Below are 15,299 nucleotides of genomic sequence, written 5' to 3'. Positions count from 1 at the left end.
TTCTGTGACTCTCTGTTGCTCAAGTTTGACCCATTTCATTTGGATGAACCTGACTGTTTAGCAAACGGCCACTTGAATGAGCTACTGTATGAACTAAACGCTGGCCGCAAGTATATTTATAAATTTCCTGACACTGGATTTTAACCTAAGCAGGTTTTGTGATGTCTGGGGAGCTCTGTGCACGGTGGAAGTCTGAAAGCAAGACCGACCGCACAAGATAAAAATTTCTTTTTTTTTTCTGGCAGCTGGGTGTCAGACGTGAGTGGAGCCCAAGAGCATGTTTGAGTCTCCAAACCTGGGCTACTGAGAAACTACAGCTGCCTGTAGGTTTTGTTTGCTCAATAAGGGCAGCACACATCCCACTTAACTAGGTCAAGAGAGTTTAGGTGCAGGTTGGTAGAGACTTGGTTAGTGACTCCCACACCCACACCAAGTGTGTGCCGGTTACTGATAGAATTCAACAGAAACTACACAGGTTGCCAGAGTGGATCGCTGGTAACCTTGCTGCTTGTCTATCTAGGACTGCCCTAGCAGTGGAGTTATTTGACTGCAGCATTAACTGGAACTGTCAGTAGGAAACCCAGCCACCCCCAGTGACAGTTCTACCCCTCCAGTTTCCATCAGTGAGCCAAGTATCTTGGACCTATTGACTGATATCGGATGTCCAAATCTGCCATGGAGGGTTGACTTGTTTCTGAACTTCTATGGTCAGGCGTGTCTTTTCAGGACCACTCTAACCCCAAAGAGCCTCGTCCTACCTCCTAATTGCTCCTTGGACAACTGATAAGCTTGGATTTGAGCCTTCGCTAGCTGGATGGCAGATACTAGGAGTGTCTCACAAGCCGCATGGTGAGCGGTGCAACACAATATGTGTGATCAGAGCATGGACACACACCATTCACCTGCTTCTACCAGTTGCCGGTGTAGGGCATCAGCAGCAGCTAGTTGTCTCTGAAGCCCAATCACTTAGTCTATTTCCAGTCCCATTCCCTTTCAGGACAGGGTTCTATGCACCATTATGAGCTGTTCACACCAAGTTAAAAAGCAGCACTGAAGAAGTCCTGGAGTAAGGTGACATTCCCACCCTTTTCCAATCTGGAATAAAAAAGTTATTTAGAAATATACCTAGGAAAACCGGAACTGTATTAGAGAGACTTTATTTGATTATATTAATACAGTAACAAACCACATAATTATTGACATATTGCTTAACCTTTAATAATTAACGTACATTTTACAGTTGGTGATACAAGAAACAATAGTAAAGGCACATACTGATATTACACTTTCTCTTCCGTCCTGCATAAATTGCAGCTAAAGGCAGCACAGTGCGTTGGAATGCCACAGTGTACTCTGGCACAGAACACGGAGGAAGCCCAAGTGCTTCCCCACAGAGGCTGGGAGGAGGGGAGACCTTGGCATTAATCATCCCCTGGCACACCTCGCATTGGCGGAGCGTTGAGAACAGGTTCGGGCGCTGGTCTTGCCCGCCTTCTCTCGGTTAAAACAACTTTAAAAGAAATAACATACCAGTCTTGTGAGGTGTGTAAAATGTGCGTCATTAGTCAGCAAACTCCTGCCAGTGATCAAGACCCATTCTACCAGTGGGAAGGTGCCAGCTACATGCTGCATGGACCAAACCCATGTTAATATTGTAGAGGATAGTTTTACATATATTGATGATAAATAAATGTTTCTATTCAGTTTATAGATTGAACGTAAACGTAAGTAAAATAAAGTTCCTGTCCCTGCATGTGTGGTGGAGATTGCTGGGACCAGCAAGAGTGCAACGAGAGAGTTACAAAGACTCTCCTAATGAATAATTATGTTCAGAGGGAGTTGTAAAATACACATATATATATATATAAAAATAAAAAATATAATACTGAATAGTTTAACCATGTATTTGCCTACATAAGTCACTGACCTCCAAAAAATAAGTAATTGATTGTGTAAAGCGCTTTGAGACGCTGCAGTGATGTGCTAATGCTGCTGTCTAAATGGTGGAGGAGCCCTGTCAGAAAACTGCACGATGCCAGGTGCCACTTCAAACATGCTTTGTGTGCCAGTTGAATAATGGGAAGCAGAAGAGAAATTTTTAATTAATAATCTACCTAGTAAATGTTATCTACAATTTTTTTTTTAAATTAGCAAGCTGAAGATTACAGATTAGATCTGAGAGTTCTGATGTATTCACCAGCTCTGTGACTGATATTTATGAAGTTATACACAATCCATACAAAGTGCTTTATCCATCTGCATTTTCTGAAATCATGTCCTTGTAATCTGCGTCAGAATTACTTTCCTGTATTTTTCCAGGGCTGCTATTACCGTGAGCTGTTGCACTTGTGACAGCACGAGGCCTGGTGTCTTCCAGCGCCAATGGTCTCTCTGTTTGGAGACTGTCCTTGGCTTCTGCTCCTAAGTGGAAACCGAGGGAACAGTGGGTGGTGGAAATCTGGAACTCTCTTCCCCCAAAAAGCTGTTGAGGCTGGGGGGTCAATTGATAATTTCAAAACTGAGATTAATAGATTCTTAGGCAAGGGTATTAAGGGTTACGGAACCAAGGTGGGTAGATGGAGTTATGATACAGATCAGCCATGGTCTAACTGAATGGCGGAACAGACTCGAGGGGCAGAATGGCCTCTTCCTGAAGTAGCATGTTGGAAGGGTGGGATGTAAGTCACCAGATGCAGAGTTCCTGATCTCGGCTGAGCTGCTGCTCAGAGGGGACCCTGTGGGGAAGAGTCCCCCCCACCCCCACTTACAGGTGCTCTGGTGCCTGGTTTCAGAATAGCATTGGTCAAATTGTGATTGCAGATGGTGCACAGAGCAAAAATAATAACTGGGAGTTATAAAGTGAACATCAGAGACATAGGAAAGAAAGTGATGAAATGATAATTGACCGGGTCAGCGATTACTTTAAGACAAATGGAATCCCTTGCAGGTTTCATGCCTGTACGTACATGAGTAGATTTCCCAAAACTAACTCAGGGTTGCAGACATGTCCAATTCACACAGGCCAGCTGTAATTCTGTGTATTCAATATAATATTGGTACATTACAAGAACCCGTGCACTGAACATGGAGATTTTTGTACTAAACAGTATTTTCAACCTATTTTTTTTATGCAATACTCTTGGAAGAGATCACTACGCAGGTAACCACAGTGCATTGTGTTCAGTCGGAGAACAAATACTTCACATCCCACCTGTGGCAGGTCAGGGTCAGGCAACTGAACGTGCGTCACAGTACACCAATGTAGGGTTGCCAACCCTTTCGGGATTGTCCTGGAGTCTCCAGGAATTAAAGGGCACTGCTGCGAGCAAGCCGGGAGAAAAATCAAAGGGGCATTCAAAAAAAGTGTTTTTTTCCCCCATTTTATCCAACACTTTTATTAGTTATAAGAATAGCGGAGCTGGGAATAAAATGCTGTTTGACCAGGGGGGGAGGTCATATGATGAAACCTCCAGCAATAGGCCCAACCAGAGTTGGCAACTCTATATGAAAGACCCAGTGACGATAACGCCAGTCTACATCTATGGGTTGGATTCAGTCAGTGGGCCCTGGTATATTCCTGTAGATATGGAAGCTGTGCTGGGTCTTTTCACTCCAAAAAGAAAAATGCCTGGTGTGCTATGGGCAGAGGTGTGCTGTTCCTCCGCACTGCACAAAAACAGAAACACACAAGTTTTACTCCCAAAGTATGTCCTTGTAGATTTCTTACTCCTACATTGTGTAGGTTTATAAATGTGAGTTGGAGGGAGTTCTCAGTGTTGAGACAGTGTGGTCTCAGTGCTCGAGGGAATCCAGTTAATGTGCTGTCAACACTTTGAGGACTCTCTCCAGCACAGGCCACTGGCGGCATCGCTAGATTGCTAAATAACAGGCTAGCCAATGACAGACCTCATACGCCCCCTTGTTTTTTTTTTGCAAGGGTGTTAATTTTTGCAGGTCTTTGAGATTTACGACCTGCATCTCGGGGGGAGCAGCCAGTGCTCCTGCTTAATTGGGACTCACTTTGCCATTGATAAGTCTCAAAGTCATCGCTTGTACAGATTCAAACTCCCATCTATTCAGGTTGGTAAAAAAAAAAATTATATTTCATTTAAAAAAAACCTACATGTATCACAAGACTTTATATAAACAGCCCATTCAGTAAATACTAACAGTACATTTGTATTTTGTGACTTTTTCAAATACTCCAGGTGGGCATTAAGAGAAGGAAATAAATACTGTTAAGAATCATGTTTCTTTAAACAGGACCAGGGTATTAATGGATGGTGTGTGTGCAGCCCAACATTCAGTATGTGAGCAGCAGGCGAGGCTGGGATCAAGCTCGGCAATGATCACTCTCAACCACTGTTCAAAACTCTGCTGGCATTCAGGGGAAGAATGTGACTTGGGCGAGGCCCCGGAGGATGCCAGTCTCCCCGGGGGTCCGCCAGTGTCCGGAGAGGAGAAAACTGGAAAAATAGGGAATAACACAAATCCTGCTGATAGGATTAGATGACATAGGGTGGGAGGGGGCTCGAGTGGAGCATAAATACCAGCACAGACCTGTTGGGCCGAATGGCCTGTGTCTGTGCTGTAAATTCTATGTAATTCTTACAAGTACCCAACAAGAGATAAACAGGAAGCTGTAACTAGAGGCTTTCAATGGTGACAGGGAGAGAAAGGTTTTTGCAAGACTGAAAAGGATCTATAAATGCACAGTGTGTAGGGTGAATGAGTTCTGAAGGCAATTCAGTGTCTGAAGAAATGCCTGTGATCACTGGTCACATTCGGTTTATTCAGTAAGTGGATAACTCAGACACATCTTAAATTCAGCAAAAACTGTTTCCACTGGCAGGAGGGTCGGTGACCAGAGGACACAGATTTAAGATAATTGGCAAAAGAACCGGAGTGGGGGGGGGATGATGAGAAGAAATTTTTTTACGCAGCGAGTTGTTCTGATCTGGAATACGCTGCCTGAAAGGGCGGTGGAAGCAGATTCAATAATAACTTTCAAATGGAATTTGGATAAATACTCAAAGGCAAAATTTGCAGGGCTACGGGGAAAGAGCAGGGGGAGTGGGACTAATTGGATAGCTCTTCCAAAGAGCCAGTACAGGCACGATGGGTTGAATGGCCTCCCTCTGTGCTGTATGATTCTATGAAAATTACCTTTGGTACCAGTACAATCAAGTATATACTTAAGATACTACCAGCAATGAGTAGGGACATGCACTTTCCACGGATTCAGTTTTTTTTTTTACACGGGGTTCCTGAAATTCCATGAAGCTGAGAAGGAAGTGACCCAATGAATTTCACACAAGTTTCCTAAAATTTCCATGAAATTCACTGGCCCTCTCCTCATCTCCCAACTTTGGGGGACTTCGAAAACTGCTCCCCAAGGAAAACACTCAGCCCGACCGATGAACTGAGCGTGTCGCTCTTTTCTACCAATCTAGAGTGGATCGCGTGATCCCGTAGTTTACACTTTGGGCGTGTTATTTTTCTACACGATCCCGAAATTGGCAGACTGACTTTCAGAACTGCGGATCAGTATCCCGGTTTTCAGGGAGCACCTCGAACGGGTTTTTGTCCGTTCGTTATTTGGTGAAATAATCCCTGTCCTCGTACTCAGGAGTCGTAGGACTAGGAGCTGCTTTTAGGTGGAGCACCCTTTTAAATGCTGCAAGGTCACTGAGTCCAACCGCTGGACGCTGCTACAAAATTGGTACGGCTCAGTAGCAGCCTCCAGTGGCAGCGCTGAACTACTGCAGTTTAGTACTGAGTGGTAGATCTGTGTACGTCGGCCTCAAAACCAGTTGCCTGGTTTCGTTTTTAGTAATTTTCAACTGTCTTTTTCCTGTATTCAGTATCTTGTATTAAACACTAAAAAACAGTGGAATGAACCATCCTTCAATCAGTTTATGTAAACCCTTGTTTTCACCCCACCCCCCCATCTCCAAATAGCTGGATATATTCTTGCCAGAGCAGTCCCTGTTACAGATGCAAGGGTTTCTGTTCTGTTCTTGCAGGTGTCAGTATTGGTGCGTTAGTGATCATGTTTCAGCCTGGTGCGTTGTTCAGAAATGTACCATTATCCAGAGATTAAACAACACCCCGATTAAATTAATCACTGGACCTGAAAGGAAACAGAGACAACTTTAGGATTTTATTCTTTGCTTTGCTGATTTTCCCCTGAAGGTATTGCCAGGCGCTAGGGGACAGTTACACGAGTGCCAGTCCAGTATCCCACCCCGAGTGCCCATTTAAATGTGAGCCTAGACAGCGAGGAGGTGGGTGTTTGGACCTGAGAGGCATCAGTGCCAAACCTGATCCTTTTGGTTACTCAATGACCGCACTCTCAATGGCCGCACTTTCTAGCAGGGGTCACTAGAGAACAGATGGAGCACGAGTCACGTCTCTGGAGCCCTGCCACCGCCTCAGCTGAGATGATCTTACTCAGCAGAGACTGGGGATTGGCCCCTGTCGGGTTCCATTCCTCAATTATAGTCTACCGTATCCGGACCTTAGTGAACGAAACTGGAAGGAGCGACTGAGTGTGTGAACACATCGCTCAGCAGAGAAAGCTGTCTGGTGGCCTTTTGTTGATGCTGCTGTGTTAATCCGTCACGAGACGGTGCCCAACATCACGAGGGGACCCTCCACCTGACTTCGCTATTCTGCCCCTGTCCCCTGCCAAGCGTTTTCCCACAACTAAAAACAGAACCTGCCCCCCTCACAGATGCAAATCAGCCTCCTATCGCTCTGTGACACAGCACGTTGGAGTCCAGCGCAATGATCTAACGTACCCTTAGGGCAGAGTACAGGGAGATTTAGTCTGCAGTTGGTGGCCTGGGGGGGGCGGTGCTGGCGGGTAGCAAAACTGGCAAAAGCATTCCCCCCCCCTGCCCCAGACACTGACATTCGATGAGACCACAAGAACGAACTTGCTGTTTGTATCCCGCTTTTCACAACCTCAGGACGTCCCAAGACGCCTTACAGCCATCGAAATACTTTTGAAGTGTAGTCACTGTTGTAATGTAGGGAACGGGGCAGCCAATTTGCGCACAGCAAGATCCCACAAACAGCAATGTGATAACGACCGGATAATCTGTTCGAGTGATGTTGGATCAAGGGACATGGGGATCGGGCAGGAAAGTGGAGTTGAGGTTGAAGACCAGCCATGATTTTATTGAATGGCGGAGGAGGCTCGAGGGGCCGAATGGCCCACTCCTGCTCCCATTTCTTATGGTTGAGGGAGCACAAAATCCAACAGCTCAACTTTATTCAGTTCTGATGAAAGGTCATCGACCTGAAACGTTAACTCCGTCTCTCTCGCTCTGCGGATCCCACCGGACCTGCTGAGGGTTTCCAGTATTTTCCGTTTTTAGCTCAAGTTTTATTGTGCGCTTTTCAAACGCCACCTTCCTCAGCTCTGTGCGTCTACTCACAGTCTCCCAGAACACCATCAGTCACACAGGGAATCTGATCAAGTAAACCTGTAGCGCAAGTGGATAATTATACAGCAGACAGAAGGAGCAAGGAGTTTATAAACAGCCGTGCTCTCGGTCCCAGGAATATAAAAGGAAATATATAGACTAAAGTATTAAACTTCTGTTACCATTTACTGGACAGCCGTACGATGCCTGTTGAGATCACAGCAGAAGGCATGACTTTGGAGGCCTGAAGGGATTGTCGCTCGATGGAACTCCCACAAGCAGCAGGTCCTTGTGCGCGTTCTGGAGACAGAAGTTTTTCAGATCTGCAGCTGCCTGAGAAACCTGCAATGGCAATGTTAGAACAAGATCAGGAATAAACACTGACTCTGTCGACAGAGAGGGTGTGAGCTACAGTACACGGCTGTGGAAGATGGTGCAATGGGACGTGCAACATAATTGTTTTTATGCTCATCAGTACTGGGGAGCGGAACGTAACTATAACTTGGGCTTTACAATTTATAAAGAGACAATGACTGAGGTTGTAACTGAAACTCACCAAAAGGTTTCATCTCAACTAAACTACAATATAGCTGGGAGCAAAGATTTATAAAGATGTATTTTGCTTTCTGTTCCCAACCATTTTTCTCCCCTGCTGTTCCTGAAGCCATTAACTGGGGTAGATTCTGTGACTCTACATAGAATTAAATGGAATTTACAGCACAGAGACAGGCCATTCGGCCCAACTGGTCTATGCCGGTGTTTATGCTCCACACGAGTCTCCTCACTACTTCATCTCACCCTATCAGCATATCCTTCTATTCCTTTCTCCCTCGTGTGTTTATCTAGCTTCCCCTTAAATGTATCTATACTGTTCACCTCAACTACTCCTTGTGGTAGCGAGTTCCACATTCTCACCACTCTCTGGGTAAAGAAGTTTCTCCTGAATTCCCTATTGGATTTATTAGTGATTATCTTATATTTATGTCCTCTAGTTTTGGTCTCCCCCACAAGTGGAAACATCTCCCCTAGCAAACCCCTTCATAATTTTAAACACTTCTATCAGGTCACCCCTCAGCCTTCTCTTTTCTAGTGAATAGAGCCGCAGCCTGTTCAGCCTTCCCTGATCGTTATAAACCTCTCAGCTCTAATCTCATTCTTTTTTGCTCCTTCTGCATTGGGTTTTTTCTGCCTTTCTTACTCCAGATCCTTTGCTGTGTATTTTTAGATTAGATGAGTGTTAACTCCCTTCAGTCTGGAGTGTGGTCACTGGCTCTGATATCAAGGTAACTTTCAGATTTCAAGCCCAGAATAACCAACAATCAACCTCCCTCTGAATGACTCCAGTTCCTGGATCCATTCCTGTGCCTCCATCTTCAAAAAACAGCAAAGCATGACAACAGCAGATATAATTTTAGATACTAAGTGAAATTATTGAAAAAAAATGATGAGCAAGCAAATATATAATTGCAATATAATACATATTTACAGCAGATTTTTACCCCTATAGTGTCTCCATCACCAAAACCGCCCGTCTCCGCCCCGCCTCAGCTCATCTGCTGCTGAAACCCTCATCCGTGCCTTTGTTACCTCCAGACTGGACTATTCCAATGCTCTCCTGGCCGGTCTCCCATCTTCCACCCTTCATAAATTTGAGCTCATCCAAAACTTTGCTGCCCGTATCCTAACTCGCACCAAGTCCCGTTCACCCATCACCCCCTGTGCTCGCTGACCTACATTGGCTCCCGGTCCGGGAACGCCTCGGTTTTAAAATTCTCATCCTTGTTTTCAAATCCCTCCATGGCCCTCGCCCCTCCCTATCTCTGTAACCTCCTCCAGCCCGACTACTCCCCGAGATCTCTGCACTCCTCCAATTCTGACCTCTTGCACATCCCCGATTTTAATCGCTCCACCATTGGCGGCCGTGCATTCAGCTGCCTAGGCCCTAAGCTCTAGAATTCCCTCCCTAAACCTCTCCGCCTCTCTCTCCTCCTTAAAACCTACCTCTTTGACCAAGCTAAGTACCTCTGAAAACAGTTGCTTGGGTTTCCTGGATCTGAGTGAAATTCGAAAGTAAATTGCTGTCATTAACATAACTCAGCAAATCCCACAGTACATGTTTGTTTGAACGTGACTTGGCTCCTCCCTGCGGCCTCTCAGTTAGACTGGCCTGTCCTCGCAACATCTGTATCACTGCAGCTGGATTTTAGACACCCTAAGGTGTAATACTTCATTTTTTGTCACAGGGACCTTTCAGCTGAGGTCAGAGTAGAAACTGTAAGTTTGGCCTCAGCGTTCCCAGGGGCTAAGGAGAGGGAAAAATTGGCCAGAGATCCTGATCTTTGATTCCAATCCCAATCTTGTTCTGATCTGGAATGCGCTGCCTGAAAGGGCGGTGGAAGCAGATTCAATAGTAACTTTCAAAAGGGAATTGGATAAATACTTGAAGGGAAAAAATTTGCAGGGCCATGAGGAAAGAGCAGGGGAGAGGGACTAATTGGATAACTCTTTCTAAGAGCCAGCACAGGCACGATGGGCCGAATGGCCTCTTTCTGTGCTGTATCACTATGATTCTACAATTACCACCTGTGATTGTGCTGCAAAGTGTAATACATTACAAGGGGGCATAATCTTAAAATCAGAGCTAGGCCGTTCAGGGGTGATGTCAGGAAGCACTTCTTCACACAAAGGGGAGTGGGAATCTGGAACTCTCTCCCCCAAAAAGCTGTTGAGGCTGGGGGTCAATTGAAAATTTCAAAACTGAGATTAATAAATTTTTGTTAGGCAAAGGGTATTAAGGGTTACGGAACCGAGGCGGGTAAATGGAGTTAAGATACAGATCAGCCGTGATCTAATTGAATGGCGGAACAGGCTCGAGGGGCTGAATGGCCTCGTCCTGTTCGAATGTGCGAGTCGGACAGGTTATGTTGAAATGTGATGCCCTCCATGGTAAAATAGTCTGGTGACACTTGCCGTCTTGCCCCATACGTGAAGATTGGGCATGGGGGTTGGGGGCTACCGATGGGTCTGTGCCTTCGGGAGAGGAAGGGGAGGAATAAATAACGGGTGGGATACTTTTTTCCCGCTCTAAAGATAATTAAAAGCAGTAAGGAGGAGTTGGAGAAAGTGGCCGGGCGCGAGCCCAGGACACGAGTTGGTGACGGGTCGATGAAAAGTGAACACAGTTCACGTCCTGCTGCAGTTCCAGAATGTTTCGTTGTTAGAATGGACCCGAGTGATGATGAATCATTTGCCCTATTTTATGCTACACACATGACCTTAAGCAGAAGGGCAGACACTGGGCTGCTTTGTTTCACAGTACAGTCTGCAGTAAGCCCTGGTCACAGTGCGGTGACATTCATCTTGCTATTAAACTGTCTGAAATATTTAAAAATAACATTTCCCCACAGTTAAGATCAGACAATTCCCCCCCCCCCGATATTTGTAAATATTTCACCAACTCTCTCAATTCCTCCACTGCCTTTACGTTGTCAGACAGCTGGTCCGATATCCTGTCCTGGATGAGCTGCAATTTCCTCCATTAAACAGTGGGAAGACCTGAAGCAGTTGTCTTCGACCCCTGTCACAAAATCCATTCCCGAGCCACCGATTCCATCCCTCTCCCTGGCCATTGTCTCAGGCTGAACCAGACTGTTCCCAACCCCGGGCTCCCATCAGACCCACAGCTGAGAATCCGAACCCATATCGTCCCCATCGCCAAGACCGCCTCCTTCCACCTCCACAGCATCGCCCACCTCCTGCTGAAACCCTGATACCATCCTTTGTCAACTCCAGACTTGATCCAATGCTCTCCTGGCCGGCCTCCCATCTTCCATGAAATTCAGCTTATCCAAGACTCTGCTGCCCCTATTCTAACTCGCACCAAGTCCCGTTCACCCATCACCCCTGACCTTGCTGACCTACATTGGCTCCAGGTCCCCCAACGCCTCCAATTTAAAATTCACGTGTTTAACTCCTTTCATGGCCTCGCCCTTCACTATCTCTGTAAACTCCTCCAGCCCTACAACACCCCCTGAAAACTCTCTTTTCCTCTGACTCTGGCCGTTTATATATCCCCCACCATTGGCGGCCGTGCCTTCAGCCGTTTAGGCCCTACGCCATGGAATTCACTCCCTAAACCTCTCCGCCTTCAAGGCCCCCTTAAAACCCACCTCTTTGCCGAAGCTTTTAAATCACCCCTCCTAATATCTCCTTCAGTGTCCATGTTTTTGTCCTGATTACGCCTCTATATAAATGCAAGTTATCAGCCCGCCATCACCCTGTTGTCTGAATGCTCTCGCCCGCGTTCAATGACCACACTGTCAGCTCTGGAGGTAAATCCCAGAAACGAGGGCCATTGACTGGAATCCAGCGGGATGGCCGTTATCTGTACCCACATCTGCCTGAAGTGGGGCTGAAAAATCGAGGCTCAGGAAGTTCGAGTTTACTTTATTTGAGTGTGAAAATATCAAAATTGGTGAGATTTAAAAACTAGGATTGCAGGTGACATTTTTACATTCCTTTTTGTTTTAAGCAAGAAGGAAAACCTCTCCCTCTGTTCTAAGAGGTACAGTAGTGTCGTGGTTATGTTACTGGATTAACAATCCCGAGTCCAAATCCCACCGTGGCACTTTGAGAATTTAAATTCAATTTTTTTTAAAATCTGGAAATAAAAAGCTGGTCTCAGTAAAAGTGACCACGGAGGGGTCGGATTGTCGTACAAACCCCAACTGGTTCACTGCCATCCTGTAGGGCAGGAAACCTGACCGTCCTTACCCAGTCTGGGTCTACATGTGACTCCAGACCTACACCAAGGTGGTTGACTGTTAACTGCCCTCTGAAAAGCTGCTCAAGGGGTATCTAGAGATGGGCAATAAATACCGGCCTAGCCAGCAATGTCCACACCCCTACAATGATTTTTCTTTTTTTTTATATATATATATATATATAGAAAAAAACTCCTTAAAACCCTCCACTTTGACCAAGCTTTTGGTCATCTGTCCTGATGTCTCCTTGTGTGGCTCGGTGTCACTTTTTTTGTGTCTGGTTCCGGCTGTTTTAAGTCTTGGGGCGTTTCCCAAAGTTAAGTATAAAGGCGAGGGAGGGTTGCAATTCCTTATTCTTTTTAAAAAAAAATAATGCCAGCAGCCCCTAATCGTGGAAGATGTCAGCTTTGAAGAAGCAAAACATTATTATTATTATTATTTTGGAAGATATCCAACCGACTAAGCTTTAAAGTCAGTGGAGGGAGGAGGAGTGTGTCTGACTCCCCGGGGCCCTGTGTGTTAAAGAGCCGCCACGCCCTGGATTAAAGCCCCTCTGAGGGTGGTTTAAACCCCCCTCCTCCTCCTCACTCACTCACTCACTCTCTCCTCCCTCACCCTCCTCACCTTAACCCGCTCCACACTGGCCTCCAGGCGCAGTTGCTGCACCAGTTTCCGCATCAGGAGGACGCTGCCGCTGTTACTCGCCGACATGTTTCAATGTAGCAAAAAAAAGGCAACAATTTCCCGCCCCCCGCAACAAAAAGTTAACAAAGTAACAATTTCCACACCCAGACATCGGCGGGTGGCCGACAGTAACTCGCCCCATGGTTTACTACTGGGAGGGGGGGGGAGGGGCAAGACAATACAGACAAGAGCCTCTCTGGACCATTCCAGTTTGTCGGCACTGTATTGTTGCTTCGTTCAAATTATTGGATGATTCCATTTTTTAAAAATAAAAGTTTTTGCAAAAAAAAAAGAAAACAGGGCCACGATTTATCGTCCGACTGAACTTGTACGTTTCTCTCGGAGAGCCGCACTGCCGTCTTTCGGATGAGACGTTGAACCGAGGTCCCCGTCGGGCCGGGTGTAAAAGATCCCGCAGCCGCTATTTGGAGGAGGAGCGGGGCGGAGATCTCCCCGGTGTCCCCAGCTAATGTTTATCCCTCTACCAACATCACTGAAACAAATGGTCTGGTCATTGCTGTTTGTGGGAGCTTGCTGTGCGCAAATTGGCTGCCGCGTTACAACATTGACTACACTTCATTGGCTGCAAAGCACTTTGGGATGGGAAAGGCGCTATATAAATGCAAGTCTTTTTCTTTGCGTGAGACCATACAGGTATATCATATAAAACTAGAATGGTGCGGGGCAATCAAAAGGAAACAGCTGTACACATGTGTGAAATGGGTCAGATCGCACCTGCTCTCAGCCTGGGGATTAAATGTCCATTGTGTGATTGGACAAGTTTATGGTAATTTACTGGTCCTGGTATTAGATTCACAACCCAGAAGTTGTGAGTTCAAATCCCACTGTAGCAAATTATGAAACTGAATTCAATAAAACTCGTAATTTAAGGGCTGGCACCAGAAAATGACCATGAGAGCAGCCAGATTGTTGCAAAAACCCAACTGGTTCACTAATGTCCTTCAGGGAAGGGAACCTGCCGTCCTCTCCCATTCTGAGTCTACACAACACTCCTGTCCCATGCGACAGGGTTGATTCCTAATATCCTCAGAAAAACACATGGACAATAAATGTTGCTTTACCAGGCTTTGGCCACATTCCAAAAACAAATAAGAATTACTGTCCACAATCATCAGTGGCGTTTCACATCACGAGATACTCCACCAGCTTCACCACCTGGAAGGACGAGGGCAGCAGTGCGTGGGAACACCGTCACCTCCAAGTTCCCCTCCAAGTCACACACCATCCCGACTTGGAAATATATCGCCGTTCCTTCATCATCACTGGGTCAAAATCCTGGAACTCCGTTCCTAACAGCACTGTGGGAGAACCGTCACCACACGGACTGCAGCGGTTCAAGAAGGCGGCTCACCACCACCTTCTCAAGGGCAATTAGGGATGGGCAATAAATACCAACTTTGCCAGTGATGCCCACATCCCGAGAATAAATAAAGAAAAACATATGGATGAGGAAAGCCATGTTGACCATTTTAATTCATCCATCAAAAAAGGTAAAGTGGTGAAAAACTGATTTGATTTGTTTTGAGGGGGGCAACGTTCCCGCCTTAATGGGTCATTGGGAGCACTAGTTACCATTGACAATACTCAGCAAGAAAAGACAGACTAGTGTTTCAGGAGGAGGACGTTTATCGGACGTGGGTGGAGAAGGTCAGGTTTCCAGTTCGAAGCACCTCTATCCCAAACATCAAGTTGTCTAAACAGAAAATGCTGGAAACACTCAGCAGGTCAGGGAGCATCTGTGGGGAGAGAGAAAAACAGAGCTCAGGATCGCCTGAACTCATGTTTCCAGCATTTTCTGTTTTTATTTTCAGATTTCCAGCATCCGCAGTATTTTGTTTTTGATTAAGTTGTCTTTGATCTGCTGTGTATTTCCATAATTTTCTAATTACAGAAGTCCAGTAAAGAAAGACTTGCATTTATATAGCGCCTTTCACAACCTCAGGACATCCCAAATCGTTTTACAGCCAATGAAGTGTAGTTATTGTTGTAGGGAAATTGCATTTGCAGGATTTTTTTTTTACATCTACTGTTATTAGGCCATTGATAATTTAATTTGAAAGGATAAATTTAATTATTCATTAAGGAAAACATGAAACCAGAAGCACTCTGGGCATGAGTTGAGTTTATCCGACTCTCACTGGATCTGAATCTTGGAACTCACTCAAACAAACTCTGCGCTACTTTATGGTTGGCCAAACTCTCCCGACTCTACAGATGAGAAAACAGCAATTGAAGATATTCCGCTGTTTCCAGTTTTATGAAACAATAAAAATCTCCCGCCCGCGGAGGGTGAAGGTTCGCGAGTTTCCAGCAGCCGCTTTTCACCTTTAAGGAGCTGGTGTTACTGAAGCTTCGCGATAGGCCCCGTTACCATGGTGAAAGGCTGAGCCTCCTTCCG

At 45.8% G+C, this 15,299-nt stretch overlaps 1 protein-coding gene across 1 annotated transcript; it reads right to left on the bottom strand.

Moving 5' to 3' along the window:
* Positions 1–1,141: 1,141 nt before the first annotated feature.
* On the bottom strand, positions 1,142–13,014 carry LOC137304399 (guanine nucleotide-binding protein G(I)/G(S)/G(O) subunit gamma-5-like). Its single transcript, XM_067972979.1, has 3 exons — positions 12,821–13,014; positions 7,616–7,775; positions 1,142–6,133 (listed from the first exon to the last, which is right to left on the bottom strand). Exons 1-2 carry the CDS (start codon positions 12,905–12,907, stop codon positions 7,650–7,652), a joined length of 213 nt encoding a protein of 70 aa, XP_067829080.1. The 5' UTR covers positions 12,908–13,014; the 3' UTR covers positions 1,142–6,133; positions 7,616–7,649.
* Between the last annotated feature and the right edge of the window lie 2,285 nt (positions 13,015–15,299).

The sequence above is a fragment of the Heptranchias perlo genome, chromosome 37 (genome assembly GCF_035084215.1).
Source record: "Heptranchias perlo isolate sHepPer1 chromosome 37, sHepPer1.hap1, whole genome shotgun sequence".
NCBI lineage: Eukaryota > Metazoa > Chordata > Chondrichthyes > Hexanchiformes > Hexanchidae > Heptranchias > Heptranchias perlo.
This window is presented reverse-complemented; position numbering and strand designations above follow the sequence as displayed.